Here is a 13,169-nt window from a genome sequence, read left to right as displayed (position 1 = left end):
AGCCCTGCGCATCCCGCAGGGATAACGTTGGGATCGGGTCTCAGCCGGTGGCTCCTCAGCTCCAGCACGAACGGGCTCCCCGTGGCCTCGGGGATGCAGGAGCTGTGTCAGAGCCCTCGGCGCTCCCTGCCCGTTACTATGGGAACGGGTTGGAGCCTGCCCAGTTCTCCATAGAGCAGGAGAGAGGAGAATGAACCCGCATGGCTGAAGCGGCTGCTGCACATCCCGGGGGCTGCAATCCCACAGGATCTCCGGCCCCGGAGGGTGGATCGCGGTGATGCAGCTCCGAGAGCGCTGGAACCTCCCTGCTCTGCATCCTCCCTGCTCTGCATCCTCCCTGCTCTGCATCCTCCCTGCTCTGCATCCTCCCTGCTCTGCATCCTCCCTGCTCTGCATCCTCCCTGCTCTGCATCCTCCCTGCTCTGCATCCTCCCTGCTCTGCATCCTCCCTGCTCTGCATCCTCCCTGCTCTGCATCCTCCCTGCTCTGCCTCAGCGGATGAATCACGGTCCTCGAGGAGGGTTAAAGCCGAGGAGTGATCCCATCCCAACCATTTACATGGGGGAGAGACGAGAACAGATGGAGGAGCTGCTCGCTCTGTGCTCGGGGGGTGCCTGACCCTCCCCAGCCTCATCCCAGGCACCGAACACAATGAATGAAGCTGTGAGGGGTCCTCTCCATGACAGCCCCAGAGCACACCAGCATCAAACTGGGAAGCGCAACCCACAACCCCTGCCCCCAGAACCCACCCTGAGCACCAGCAGCACCCGAGCCCGGTGCTGCTTCCCATGCTTTCCTATGGGAATGCCTTCCCATGCAGGGGTGATGGGTGCAGGGTCCCGCAGCCACTGATGGATGGACAGACCCCACAACGTGCTCAGGCTGTGGGTTTATGCAGTGAGGTCCATGGGGATGGCTCCTCCGAAGGATGCACCTCAGGGCTGTGTTCCCTGTACATTTATTCCCTTAAGGTTTACATATGCATGAGGTTACTCAATACTCCTATACATATTTATTAGCTCAGTTTCGGATTATGAGCCGGAAGGTCCTTTGCGCCTGCGCAGTGCGCTGCTGGTCATGGGCAGGGGTCTCAGGATGAAGTAAATGAGTCTTCCCCTTTTCACCTTCTCACCTTCAGACACGGCCTTAGGGTCTGGTCCGTGCCCAGTTCCCATTGTCCTGCCCCAGATCCCGTCTCCATCCCCCTCGATCAGGTCCAACCCATCCCCATTGTCCTGCCCCAGATCCCACCTCCATCCCCCTCGATCAGGTCCAATCCATCCCCATTGTCCTGCCCCCGATCCCATCTCCATCCCCCTCGATCAGGTCCAACCCATCCCCATTGTCCTGCCCCAGATCCCGTCTCCATCCCCCCTCGATCAGGTCCAACCCATCCCCATTGTCCTGCTCCTCCATCCCCTGTCCCTGCCTTGTGCCCCTGCACACCCCGCACATGGCTGCCCGCGCTTAACATGGCCGCCGCGCTCTGCCCTCAACCGAGATGGCGGCCGCGGGGCTCCCTGCCGACTGCGCAGGCGCGGGGGGCTCGGGGAGGGAGGGGGGGGTGTGTGTAGGGGGTGTCGCTCTGTTGCGTCATCAGCCTGCGCCGGCCGCGGCTGCAGCAGCGGCAGCGGAGGGGGTAAGGGGGCGCGGGGGGGGGCTGGGATCGGTACCGAGACCGGAACCGGGACCGGAACCGGGACCTGAACCGGGACTGGGACCTGAACCGGGACTGGGACCTGAACCGGGCCGTGTGTGCGGGCGGAGCCGCCCCCATGGCCGCCGGTGTCCCGCTGTGTCCGTGTGCGGCAGCCCCGGCGAGGCCCCGGTACCGGCGGCAGCTCCTCCGTGTGCGCCTGCGCGTTGGAGCCGGGCTCCCCGTGCTCCGGGGGGGCGGGGCGGGCGCTGCCGGGCCGGGAACCGAAACCGAAAGGGAGCTCGCAGCCATCTTGCAGCCGGTCAGGGCCCGGTTTGGGGTTACCGGAGCAAGGAGCTGGGAACGGGACCCCCCGAGCTCCGCGCACGGAGCCGGGACAGGGGCCGGTGCTGCCGGAGCCCGTGCGTGAGCTGTGGGAACGTGAGTGCTCCGGGTGCGTTGGGGGCTCTGAGGCCGCGTCCGTCGGGGAAGCGGCTCCTAAGGGAGCTCGATGGGAGCTCCCATAGGAGTGGGTCTGGGGTCCCCCTGCCCCCCTGCTCCCGTAGGAGTGGGTCTGGGGTCCCCCTGCCCCCCCTGCTCCCATAGGAGTGGGTCTGGGGTCCCCCTGTCCCCGCTGCTCCCATAGGAGTGGGTCTGGGGTCCCCCTGTCCCCGCTGCTCCCATAGGAGTGGGTCTGGGGTCCCCCTGTCCCCGCTGCTCCCATAGGAGTGGGTCTGGGATCCTCCTGTCCCCTCTGCGCCCATAGGAGTGGGTCTGGGGTCCCCCTGTCCCCGCTGCTCCCATAGGAGTGGGTCTGGGGTCCCCCTGCCCCGCAGGGTGTCCTCATGAGCAGCCCAAGCAGCCCTGAGCATGGGCACAAGGGGCTCAAGGAGCTGGTTTGGGGCTGTGCTTTGCTGCTGGCTCCATGCTGTGCAGCCACCAAGCTGCCCTTCGGCCTCACCTGGGCAGGCTCCGCCGGGACACCAGTTCCAGGCCCGGTTCTGGCACTGGAGCTCAGTTCCTGTGCCCCCCACAGGTGCCAGCTCCGGACAGGACCCAGAGCGAACCCGAGCATCCCTCACCCTGGCGCCGCCGGGGCCGCCCGCCCGCCCCAGCCCTGCGCTATGAGCAGAGGCTCCTGCGCCAGGCGGAACTGGCCCAGAGCTCCCCACGGATCCTTCAGCCACCCCCGGAGCCCAGGAAGGAGCTCGGGGCCGTTCCGGCAGCAGCAGCTCCCGGTGGAGCAGAGCCCGGAGCTCCGTTCCCTGCCGGGCTCCTGGGATCAGCGAGCAGCGGCACCGGTACCCGCAGAGCGATGGCACAACCGGGCTCCCAGTGAGCATCCCTGGGCAAAGCCCTCCCCGCGGTGCTGCCCTCGGTACCAGCAGCAGGGCTCGGACAGCGTCAGGCTCCATTTCCAGAGGCTCTCCCTTGCCGGGCAGGACTGTGAACGGGACATCCTGAGCGTGCTGGGGCAGCTCGGGGAGGGGGAGACCCGCACGGTCCATGAGCTGGCGCGGAGGCTTCACCTGCACAAGAAAGAGGTCAACCGTGTTCTCTATAAGCTCTTCAGAGAGGGGAAGCTGCACAAGGGGGGGGAGACGCCGCCTCTGTGGAGCATCCCCAGCACCGGCAGGCAGAGGAGCCCCTCGGAGCACAGCACTGGTCACCCCACTCCAGCTGCGGGAGCCGCTGAGCCCAGCATGGCCGAGACCAAGGACAAGATCTGTAACTACTTGTTCAGCGTGGCAGAGAGCACAGCCCTCAACCTGGCCAAGAACATTGGCTTCTCCAGGGCCAAGGACGTCAATGCCTTCCTGAGCGCCCTGGAGAAGCTGGGGGATGTCCACAAGCAGAACACGAGCCCCCCACGGTGGTCCCTGACGGGCAGGAAGCGTGAGCGCATGCAGCTGAGGATGAAGGCAGGGGGGCAAGGGGCAGATCCCAATGCTGAGCAGGGGGCTCCAGCTTCCTGTGCTCCTGTGGGACCCCAGGAGCTGACAGTGGCTTCACCAGCAGCGAGCACAGCAGGAGAAGGGGCAGAGAATGGGGAGCAGCCCTTGGGGGGCAGTGACACGGAGGCAGCTGTGCCTCCGGACACAGAGCCCCACTTCTCCGGCTTGAGTCACTATGATAACTCAGAGCATGGGAAGTGGGCCACGGATGATATCCCGGATAACCTGAACTCCATTCACAAGCAGGCTGAGGAGGCAGGAGCCATCATGGGTTCCCCAGCTTCCCCCAGTTACAGCGCCCAGTTTGAAGCTGCTTTACCCTGTACACCCGTGGAGAAGCTGCTGGCTTGTCAGGAGAAGAACCCAGTGAGTGGCCTTACTGAGTACTCCCAGTACACCTACCAGCACTGTGAGTTTGCCATGCTGGAGCAGAGTGGACCCTCTCACGAGCCACGGTGAGAACATTTCCTCCCTTTCCTGAGCTGTCTTGTTTAAAATGCTCTTGACTTCAGTGACTTCAGCCCCTCACCTTTGTGCCCATTAATGCTTCTTTCACAAGGATTAGCCTAGTTGATTCCTTGCAGCAGCTTAAAAAAGCCAAGCCAACCACCCCCCCAAACCTAAGTGTAGTCCTGGTTAGGCCAGTCTTGACAACCCTGCCCCTCACTGTGAGCAGTGAAGGTGGGATCCATCCCTGCAGGTCCCATCTGACCGGATCACTTGGCTTTCATGTGCATTGTATAGGGTATTTGTGAGCTACCTCTCGGGATGCTCTCCCCCTGGACAGGGTAGAAAGGGAGCCTGGAACAAAAGGTGAAGCTGCTCTGGCTGTGCCTGGGGGCAGAGCACATAGCATGACCCAGGGCAGCCCCTGGAGCCCTGCTCCTGAGCACTGCTGAGCTGCTAAAAGCTCTGGGAGCTCCATGTCAATGGGATCCATGTCAATGGGATCCATGTCAATGGGATCCATGTCAATGGCATCCATGTCAATGGGATCCATGTCAATGGCATCCATGTCAATGGATCTGCTAGACAGGAAAATTGGCCTCGTTTCTCAAGCTGAAGTCCCGTTTTTGTGGGGAAGGAGGGAGCTGAATGCCTTCAGCCCCATAACCCCTGGTCTGGTTTGAGCCTTGCAGGCGGTTTCCTCTGTACTGGGCTGGAGGGAGGGTTGAAGCTGCCTGTGTTAGACTGCACAGGGAGCAGAACAGCAAAGGCAAGAGGTTCATGGGAGGCAGAACCTCCCTGAGATGCTGGGAATGGCCTGGATAGGCAGGGAGGCTGCCAGAGGGACGAGTGACCCCCCATGACCAGGTACAGATGGACCAGCACAGCTGCTTGTAAGCTTCCTTCATCCCTGTGCAGGAGATGCAACTGCTCTGCATGGAGCCCTGCTGTGCTCCTGGGGCTTGGCAACAGTGCAGCCTGTTCCTTCACAACCAGAGCTGGAGCAGCTCTGGAAGGGCCATGGAATGGGGCAGAGCCTTTGGGATGCTCTGGTGTCTGTGTCCCTGTGGCAGTGTGGGTTTGCTCCCCCCCAGGAGTCCCAAGAGCAGCAGGGCTTGCTCTGCCTCCCCATTTACCTCTTTGGGGTTCTCTCTCCAAGGTTTAAGTTCCAGGCAGTGATCAATGGACGTCGCTTCCCACCAGCAGAAGCAGGGAGCAAGAAGCTGGCAAAGCAGGAGGCAGCAGCCAATGCTATGAAGGTCCTGATGAGTGAAGCAGAGAATGGAAGGCAGGGGGGGGTTAAATGTGAAGAGCCCTCTCCCCGTGAGAGCTCCGAACCTCTGGTGAGTCTTAGCTGCTCTCCCTGTGAGGCTGCTCAGCCTCTGCATAGGCTGCTATGGTTTCCTCCCCTCTTCTTGCTGTAGCCTCTGCCCCCGGAGCCAGAGCCCTCGCCTGCAGCAGCTCCGCTCAGCCTGCTCCCTGGGAAGCATCCCATCAGCATCCTGATGGAGTACGGGCAGAAATCAGGGAACACCATTGAATTCCAGCTGCTCTCTCAGGAAGGGCCTCCTCATGATCCCAGGTATGGCAGATGGGGGCAGCTATGGGGACGTATGGTTCCTATCCTTCCTCTTCAGCACCCTGCCCATGCTCCCAGCTCCTCATCACTGACTGCCGGAGCCCTGCTCCCATCCCAGGGATTCAGGCATGGCTCCTCCCAAGCTCTGCCTCCAGAAGGAGACCGAACCCAACAGCCTGTCTCAGAGAAAGAACTTGGTTCCATGTGTGAGAGCAGGAACAGGCTCCAGGCCTGGACCCTGCCTGGTGCTGCTCTCCTGGGCACGGTTAGGGCCACGGTGGGAGATGTCAATTAGAGAGAATGCAAAAGGCCTTAACTTGAACTGGGAGACAGGGACAGTAACCAGATGGAGACTCCTCTGCTTATCTGCTTCTCATATGCTATAATGTCCTGTCAGGTTCAGCTACTGTGTGAAAATGGGTGACCAAATTTTCCCTGCTGTGGTAGGAAACAGCAAGAAGGGAGCAAAGCAAATGGCAGCAGAAGTTGCTGTGAAGATTCTTTCTGGAGAGTCTGTCCCCCATGTCTTACCTGAACAGGTACAAGGAGCTGCTTTGGAGGTGCTTTGGGTCGGGTCCCCCCTTCCTTCCTTTCCTCTTCCCCTGGGTTTCAGCCCCAAGGCCACGTGCTGGCTCCTGCAGAGCTTTGCTGCTGCTCTCGGCCTCTGCTGCTTCCAGCTGCTCAGTGTTTGACTCTGCCCTAGGCTGTGGTGAAGCCCCAGGGTGAGCAGCCCGTGCCCAGCTCTGCACCATGGGTTCCCACACCGGATGAATCCAAGGTGGCAAAAGCAAAGGGTGTTGGGGAGCTCATCAAGTACCTGAACGTCAACCCTGTGAGTGGTCTGCTGGAATACGCTCGTTCCAACGGCTTCGCTGCAGAGTTCAAGCTCATTGACCAGTCAGGACCTCCCCATGACCCCAAGTAAGTCACTGCAGCTGCCCAGGAGCATGTTCTGCCCCATTCCTTTGGGCCAGGCACGATTCCTGGGGCAGTTTGGGCTGAGCTGCTGCCTCCACTGCCCTCCCTGCTTCAAAGCCACCCGGAGAGCTGAGGGTTTCCTGCTTCCTCAGAGCTCTGCTGCTCTCCTCGCAGGTTTGTGTATCAGGCAAAGGTTGGAGGCCGCTGGTTCCCAGCTGTAACTGCTCACAGCAAAAAGCAGGGCAAGCAGGAGGCAGCGGATGCAGCCCTCAGGGTCCTCATTGGCGAGACCGAGAAGATGGAGCGCATGGAAGGGATGAGCATCCCGGAGGTAAATCCTCTCCCTCCAAAGCTGGGGCTGCTTCTGTAGCTCTGCTCATCCTCTGCTTTGAGGCTGGCAGGGAAATACCTCCAGGTTCAACTGTGAGGCCTTTGTTCTCCAAAGGAGCAGAGCAGAGCTCTGGCTCTGTCGGGAATGGCTGTCCCAGACCCGTGCTGCTTTAGACCTGGCTTGGGTGAGCTCTGCAGAGCCGTGTGCCGGCTGCACAGCTGAGCACAGCAGCTGTGCCTCCAAATAGAACAGCCATCAGGGAGGATTTGTCACTCACTCAGCGGTGCCAGAGGAGGCAGGAGCTCGGCTGCAATGGGAGGGACTCTGCAGCAGGCACAGCAGGAATTCCTTCCAAGCCAGCACCAGCTTCCTTGGCTGAGGCTCTGGGAACAGACAGGATAGGTCTTGTTCCTTTGTGCTGGGGCTTTCCCCTGGCAGCCTCCGGAGGCTGTTCCTCAGCCCATGTCACTCGGTGCCAGGAGGACAGGTTGCTGCTGCCACACAGGGATGGGGCTCCAAGCAGGGCTCCAAGTGTTGGGCAAGGCTTTCCCAGAAGCACAATCATGGAATGGGTTGGAAGGGACCTTAAAGCTCCTCCAGCTCCAACCCCTGCCACGGGCAGGGACCCCTTCCACTGGAGCCGGGTGCTTCAGAGCCCTGGGTCCAACCTGACCTTGAGCACTGCCAGGCATGGGGCAGCCACAGCGTCTGCATTCAACCCATTCCAGTTCCCCACTACCCTCACAGGGAAGAACATCTGCCTTATCTCTGACCTAAATCTGCCCTATTTCTGTTTGAACTCATCCCCCCTTGTCCTATCACTACAGCTGCAGCCCCTGATCATCCTCATAGCCCCCCCATACCTAAAAGAACTCTGCCCACCCCTGGACCTCCTCTTGTCCATGCACTCAACCCCAGTTGCGCTGCCCATAGCTCCTGTTCTGTTCCTGCTGCTCCACAGTAGCCACCTCTGGAGCTGTCCTCCCCATGGGCTCTCAGCAGGCCTCTCTTGTGCCCTGTTCCAGCTCCCGGTGAGCGGCAGCACCCTCCATGACCAGCTGGCTATGCTGAGCCACCAGCGCTTCAACAGCCTCACTGCGCGCATCCAGCACAGCCTGCTGGGCAGGAAGATCCTGGCTGCCATCATCATGCGGAAGGGCAGCAAGGGCCTGGGAGTGGTGGTCAGCATCGGGACAGGTATGGGCAGGTTCCCCCAGGCTGCATTCCCTGCCTGGGAATGGCTGTTGCTGAAGGCTCCGTGTGGTGGCACAAGTGCTGTGGGCATAGGGAGAGCAGCACGGGGGTGGCTGCAGCTCTGCTGCTCTTCATCCCTGCTCCAGCTGCTGCTGTGTGCATCAGAGCACCCATTCCTCATGCTGTACAGCTCTGTTGCATGCACCTCAGCTCCCTTCCTAGCGAGCTGCCACACATCCACCCCAAGGGGTGGGCTGGGGAGCACTTGGTGAGGGCTGCTCCCCTAAACCTGGAGCAGGTTAAGTCTCTGTTGTCCCTAAAGTAGTATCTTTGTCCCTTGGTTTTCATCACTGCTTGGATCAGGAGAAGGATTTCATAGGCAGGGGATGCGCAGGAGCCCAAAGAAGTAAAACCTGAAGCAGCCTGGATGCCTCCCTCTTCCTGTGGAGCTTGTGTTGACCTTGCCCCTTGCCTGATCCTGGGCTGTGTTGCAGGTAACCGGTGCGTGAAGGGCGAGGAGCTGAGCCTAAAGGGGGAGACAGTGAACGACTGCCATGCAGAGATCATCTCCCGAAGAGGCTTTGTGAGGTGAGGGAAGGGGAAGCTGCAGGAGAGGCACCCACCTGGAGGTGCTGACCCATCCTAGAGGGATGGAGCTGTGCTGGGAGCCTCCAGCATCACTCCTTACCCATGTGGTACTAAATAGAGGGAGGTTCTCTCTGAGAAGAAGGGGCCTGAATGGTGCTCAAATTAGCACCACACTGGAGAGCTGCCAGGAGCCCAAGGGCTGCATCTGATGGACCTGAACTAAAGCAGCTTGCAGAGGCTGCTCGGCTGGCTCACAATGTGCTGCTTCAGTGCGAGCCCAGCTCTGCCTGAGCCAAGGTGCTGGGATCTGCAGGCCAGCTCCTCCTCTGGCCTGCGTGCCAAGGGCTGCAGGAGAGCATCCCGAGTGTGTTGGTGTGCAGAAGGGAAATCCCTTTTCATTGCTTGGGAAGGGGATTCCCAATGAAGCTGCAGAGCTGCTCTCTTCCAAAACAGTTCCATATGGCCCTTAAAGACAAGGGAGCTGCCTTGGCAATGTCTGCTCTCCCCATCCTGAGCAGCAAACCCCACTCTTCAGCACTGGAAGGGGTTGAGAGCAGCTCTTCATGGTGACACTCGTGGCTGCTGTGGCCCAGCAGAGCCCACACATCCAGGAGGGAGCTCCCTCCTGGCAAAGCGAGGCCCTGGGAAGCTGCAGCTTTCCCTTAGTCCTTGTGCTGCATTGGAGAGCTCAGGGTTTGTGCCTGTCCCTGGCCAGCAGCAGCAGCCCCAGAAGGCGCAGTCATTGTAAAGAGATCATGGGCTGTGCTAATAATACCTCCTGTGTGGAGCTGCCCTTGCTGTGGTGCTGGTGCAGCCGTGGTGCTGACTGAAGGTGCTGGGTTAGCAGCCTTGAAGCCTGCTTCACTGTGGGCTCAGATGCAGGCAGCAGGCAGGCTCCCATCCCTCTGCTGCCAGTGCTGCCTGTCAGGAAAGCTGCTCCTCTTTGTGCTTTAGCAGCAGAAACCCCTTATTGGCTTTAGCAAACCCCTTATTGGCTTCCAGGCATCCTTGGCCACAGGTCCAGGATCAGGAACGTGGTGCAGCAGGGGCAGGGTTCGGGACCCCCATCCTGGGCAGTGGTGGCACTGAAGCAGGAGCAGAGCATCCTCCTGACATGAGCTTGTTCCTCTCAGGTTTCTCTACAGTGAGCTGATGAAGTACAACCCCTCTGACCCTTCCTCTGCAGAAGAGAGCATCTTTGAGCCAGCAGGAGGGCAGAGGCTCAAGGTCAAGCGCGGTGTCACCTTCCACCTGTACATCAGGTTTGTGTGGGGCTGTGCAGTGCAGTGGGGCTGTGCAGTGCAGTGGGGCTGTGCAGTGCAGTGGGGCTGTGCAGTGCACTGGGGCTGTGCAGTGCACTGGGGCTATGCAGTGCCCTGGGGCTGTGCATTGCGGTGCCACTGGCTCCCCCCTGGCCCTGCCTGGTCTCAGGGTCAGTGCTAACCTGGGGAGCATTTGTTCTCTAGCACAGCACCGTGTGGAGATGGGGCTCTCTTTGATAAGTCCTGCAGTGATCAGGCGAGCGTGGTGGGGCAGGCACAGCATCAGCCCCTCTTTGAGAACCCCAAGCAGGGCAAGCTGCGGACCAAGGTGGAGAATGGTGAGTGCATTCCCTGCCCTCATTTGGGATGGCTCCAAAGCTTCCTTCCCCCTCTCTTTGTGGTGCTGTTGTGGGATTTGAAGCACTCAGGAATCAAAGGAGGTGGGGGAAAGGGGTGGGAGCATCAGAGAGAGTCCCTGCTCCTTCCCACCCCAGGCACTTAGCCTGCCACGCTAGCAAGAGCTGCTGTTTGCTGCCAAGCTTGGATGTCTCTGCCCTCCCTTTCATGCTGCTCCCTTCATTGTGCTGCAGCAGCATTAAAACTGACTCCTCTGCCCTCAGCACTTGGGTTCCCTTATCCCAAAGGGATATTGTAAGCACATTCCTTGGAGCTGGGGAGAGACTCCGGAGGTCACTGTGCACTCAGGGTTAATGGGGACCTGCCTCTTGCAGGGGAAGGGACCATTCCCGTGGAGTCCAGTGACATTGTGCCCACATGGGATGGGATCCAGCATGGGGAGCGCTTACGCACCATGTCCTGCAGCGACAAGATCCTGCGCTGGAACGTGCTGGGCTTGCAGGGAGCTTTGCTCTCACACTTCCTGGAGCCAGTTTATCTCAGCTCTGTTACACTTGGTATGAGACCCACTGTCCTTCCTGGCCTGGGCTGGGTGTGCTGCCCTGCCCCATAGAGCTGGCTTGCAGCAGCAAGGGATGAGGAAGCTTCATTGTGGAGGCTGCAGGAGTAAGGGGCTGAAGCATCCTTGTTGGCAGAGCTGTGCTGTTTGCAGTGGGGAAGGGAGGTTTGTTCCTTGCCTGCTGTGGGTGGAGTGGGTTCTTCTCCCAGGTCCTTGGTTTTCAGCAGGCACATGTGATCTGGGAGGGTGAGGCAGAAACTGCCTGGTTGTGCCTTGGGTGGGTGAACCACTGCGGGCTTGAAGCTTTCCTCTTACACATCCAGGGTCCGTGTCCCTGAGCCATGTGGCTCTGAGCTGTCTGGAGCTCGGGAGCAGCTCTGTGGCTCTTGGGGCTCTGCCTGTGCTGGTCCTGCTTCCCCATGCCCCTGTGTCTGTCCCTCCACAGGTTACTTGTACAGTCAGGGTCACTTAACACGAGCCATCTGCTGCCGTGTGGCCAGAGATGGGAGCACACTGCAGGGCAAGCTCCGGGCTCCCTATCACATCAACCATCCCGAGGTATGGCCTTCATCTCTCCATCTCCTCTCCATCATCTCTGCTCATGGGGCAAACCCTGCCCAGGGGGTTGGTAACCTGAAACCTGCCCCCTTGGTCCTGGGGTGAAGGAGGTGCAGGTCCCATTGCCAGTGCTCTGGTGCAGCAGGATTGGTGCTGAGCCCCTCTTGCCTGTGCCATAGGTCGGGCGGGTGAGTGTCTATGACTCAGCGCGGCAGACAGGCAAGACCAAGGAGTCCTCAGTGAACTGGTGCCTGGCTGATGAGAGCCAAGTGGAGGTCCTGGATGGCACCAAGGGGAAGGTGGATGGGTAAGAGGGACCTGTTCCTGATGCTGCTCTTTGCTGTTCTGAGGGTCACATCCTTCATCTCTGCCTCTGTTCCCCTCAGCCCCAAGCTGGAGGTGTCTCGTGTGTCCAAGAGGGAAGTGTTCACCCTGTTCCAGCAGCTCTGTGCCAGGAGCAACCGCCGGGACCTGCAGAGCCTCTCGGTGTACTCGGATGCGAAGGAGGCAGCCAGGGGGTACCAGGAGGCCAAGCAGAGCTTCTTCAGCACCCTGCAGGAGCTGGGCTATGGCAGCTGGATCCGCAAGCCCCAGGAGGAGGAGAACTTCTCCTTCCCTGGGGCATAGAGCTGCCCTTGGGGGGGTATGGAGGGAGTGTGCTCAGGCCCTGCATGGCTCTCAGCATCCTTCCACCAGCACCTCTGGAGGTGAAGCAGGAGTGTGCAGCAGGGTCCCCCATGGGCCTGGCTGCTTCCTCCCTTGCACCTCAGCTCCTGGCCCTGTTTAATACATGCATGGGAGTTGCTGTCTTTTTTTAAGCCAGGGCAGGTTTGGTCCCTGTTTGCTTTTATGGTTCCATTTCCTGTTGACTTTTGTATTAGCAGAAGGCACAAGAAGCCAGAGGGGTGGGGTGAGCTCACACCCTTGGGTCTGGGCCCCACAGAGCTGCTTTGGGGGCAAATCTTCTCTTTTAAGGAGTCAAACAACAGCTGAGAGGCTGGTTTGGGGGTGTCTGGGGGGCAGCTCTGCAGGGCTCCCCCTGCCCCTGCTGACATTCCTCAGTAATAAAAGCCAGTTTCTCTATGCTGAGATGGGTCTGTGCAGTGAGGGGGGGTCCTGCAGTGGGTTGGAGGGCAATGGGGATGAGTTCCCACTCGCCAAGTGATGGATGGACACAGGATGCAGCAGAGGGGCAGGGTTAGGGTTAGGGTTCCCCTTGCCCTGCACCTCCCAGGGCTGCAGCCATAGCAGAGGGGCTGCAGGGCAGAGCAGGACCCGGTGTGGGGCAGCTTTAGGGCCCTTTAACCCTGGAGGTCTCCATGTCCAGGCTTCGCGTGCGGGTTCCCTGGCAGGAGGATTAGTGCCATTTATTTATAGCAAACGCTCCCTTTGCATGTCCCCACCGAGGCCAGATCCTGCCCGTGAGGCTGAGCACAGCTCCTGCTCCCCTGTGTGCTTCCCTTGCCCCTGCCCCATTGAGCTCATGGCTCCATGCCCCAAGCCTGGAGCGCAGCGGTGATGGATGGGGCAGCCCCAGGACCTGAACACAGCATCCTCCTGCCGGCTCCATCATCCTCCCTGTGCCCAGTGCACAGCCCTGGGGGGACAGGGCTCAGGCAGCCTCATCCCTGCATGACTGCACAGACAGAGGATGGATGAGGGGGGGGCCGGTTCCTGTGCTCCCTCCCGCAGCACTTGGGGTCCTGCTGTTCCCTGGCACCTCTCACCTTGGCCATGGGGAGCTGGAGGTGCCGGAGCCCTGACCGCATCCTGCTCCCCATGGGA

At 60.3% G+C, this 13,169-nt stretch overlaps 1 protein-coding gene across 1 annotated transcript; it reads left to right on the top strand.

Moving 5' to 3' along the window:
* The first annotated feature begins 1,907 nt into the window (after positions 1–1,907).
* ADAR (adenosine deaminase RNA specific) lies at positions 1,908–12,446 on the top strand. The gene is made up of 15 exons (XM_034071336.1): positions 1,908–2,090; positions 2,673–4,046; positions 5,198–5,381; positions 5,463–5,620; positions 6,015–6,156; positions 6,321–6,538; positions 6,710–6,866; positions 7,892–8,063; positions 8,555–8,648; positions 9,782–9,910; positions 10,115–10,248; positions 10,642–10,824; positions 11,272–11,384; positions 11,564–11,691; positions 11,771–12,446. Exons 2-15 carry the CDS (start codon positions 2,761–2,763, stop codon positions 12,009–12,011), a joined length of 3,339 nt encoding a protein of 1,112 aa, XP_033927227.1. The 5' UTR covers positions 1,908–2,090; positions 2,673–2,760; the 3' UTR covers positions 12,012–12,446.
* Positions 12,447–13,169: the final 723 nt, after the last annotated feature.

The sequence above is a fragment of the Melopsittacus undulatus genome, chromosome 20, assembly GCF_012275295.1.
Source record: "Melopsittacus undulatus isolate bMelUnd1 chromosome 20, bMelUnd1.mat.Z, whole genome shotgun sequence".
Taxonomy (NCBI): domain Eukaryota; kingdom Metazoa; phylum Chordata; class Aves; order Psittaciformes; family Psittaculidae; genus Melopsittacus; species Melopsittacus undulatus.
The sequence above is the reverse complement of the archived record's forward strand: the minus strand, read 5'-3'. Positions and strand labels throughout refer to the sequence as shown.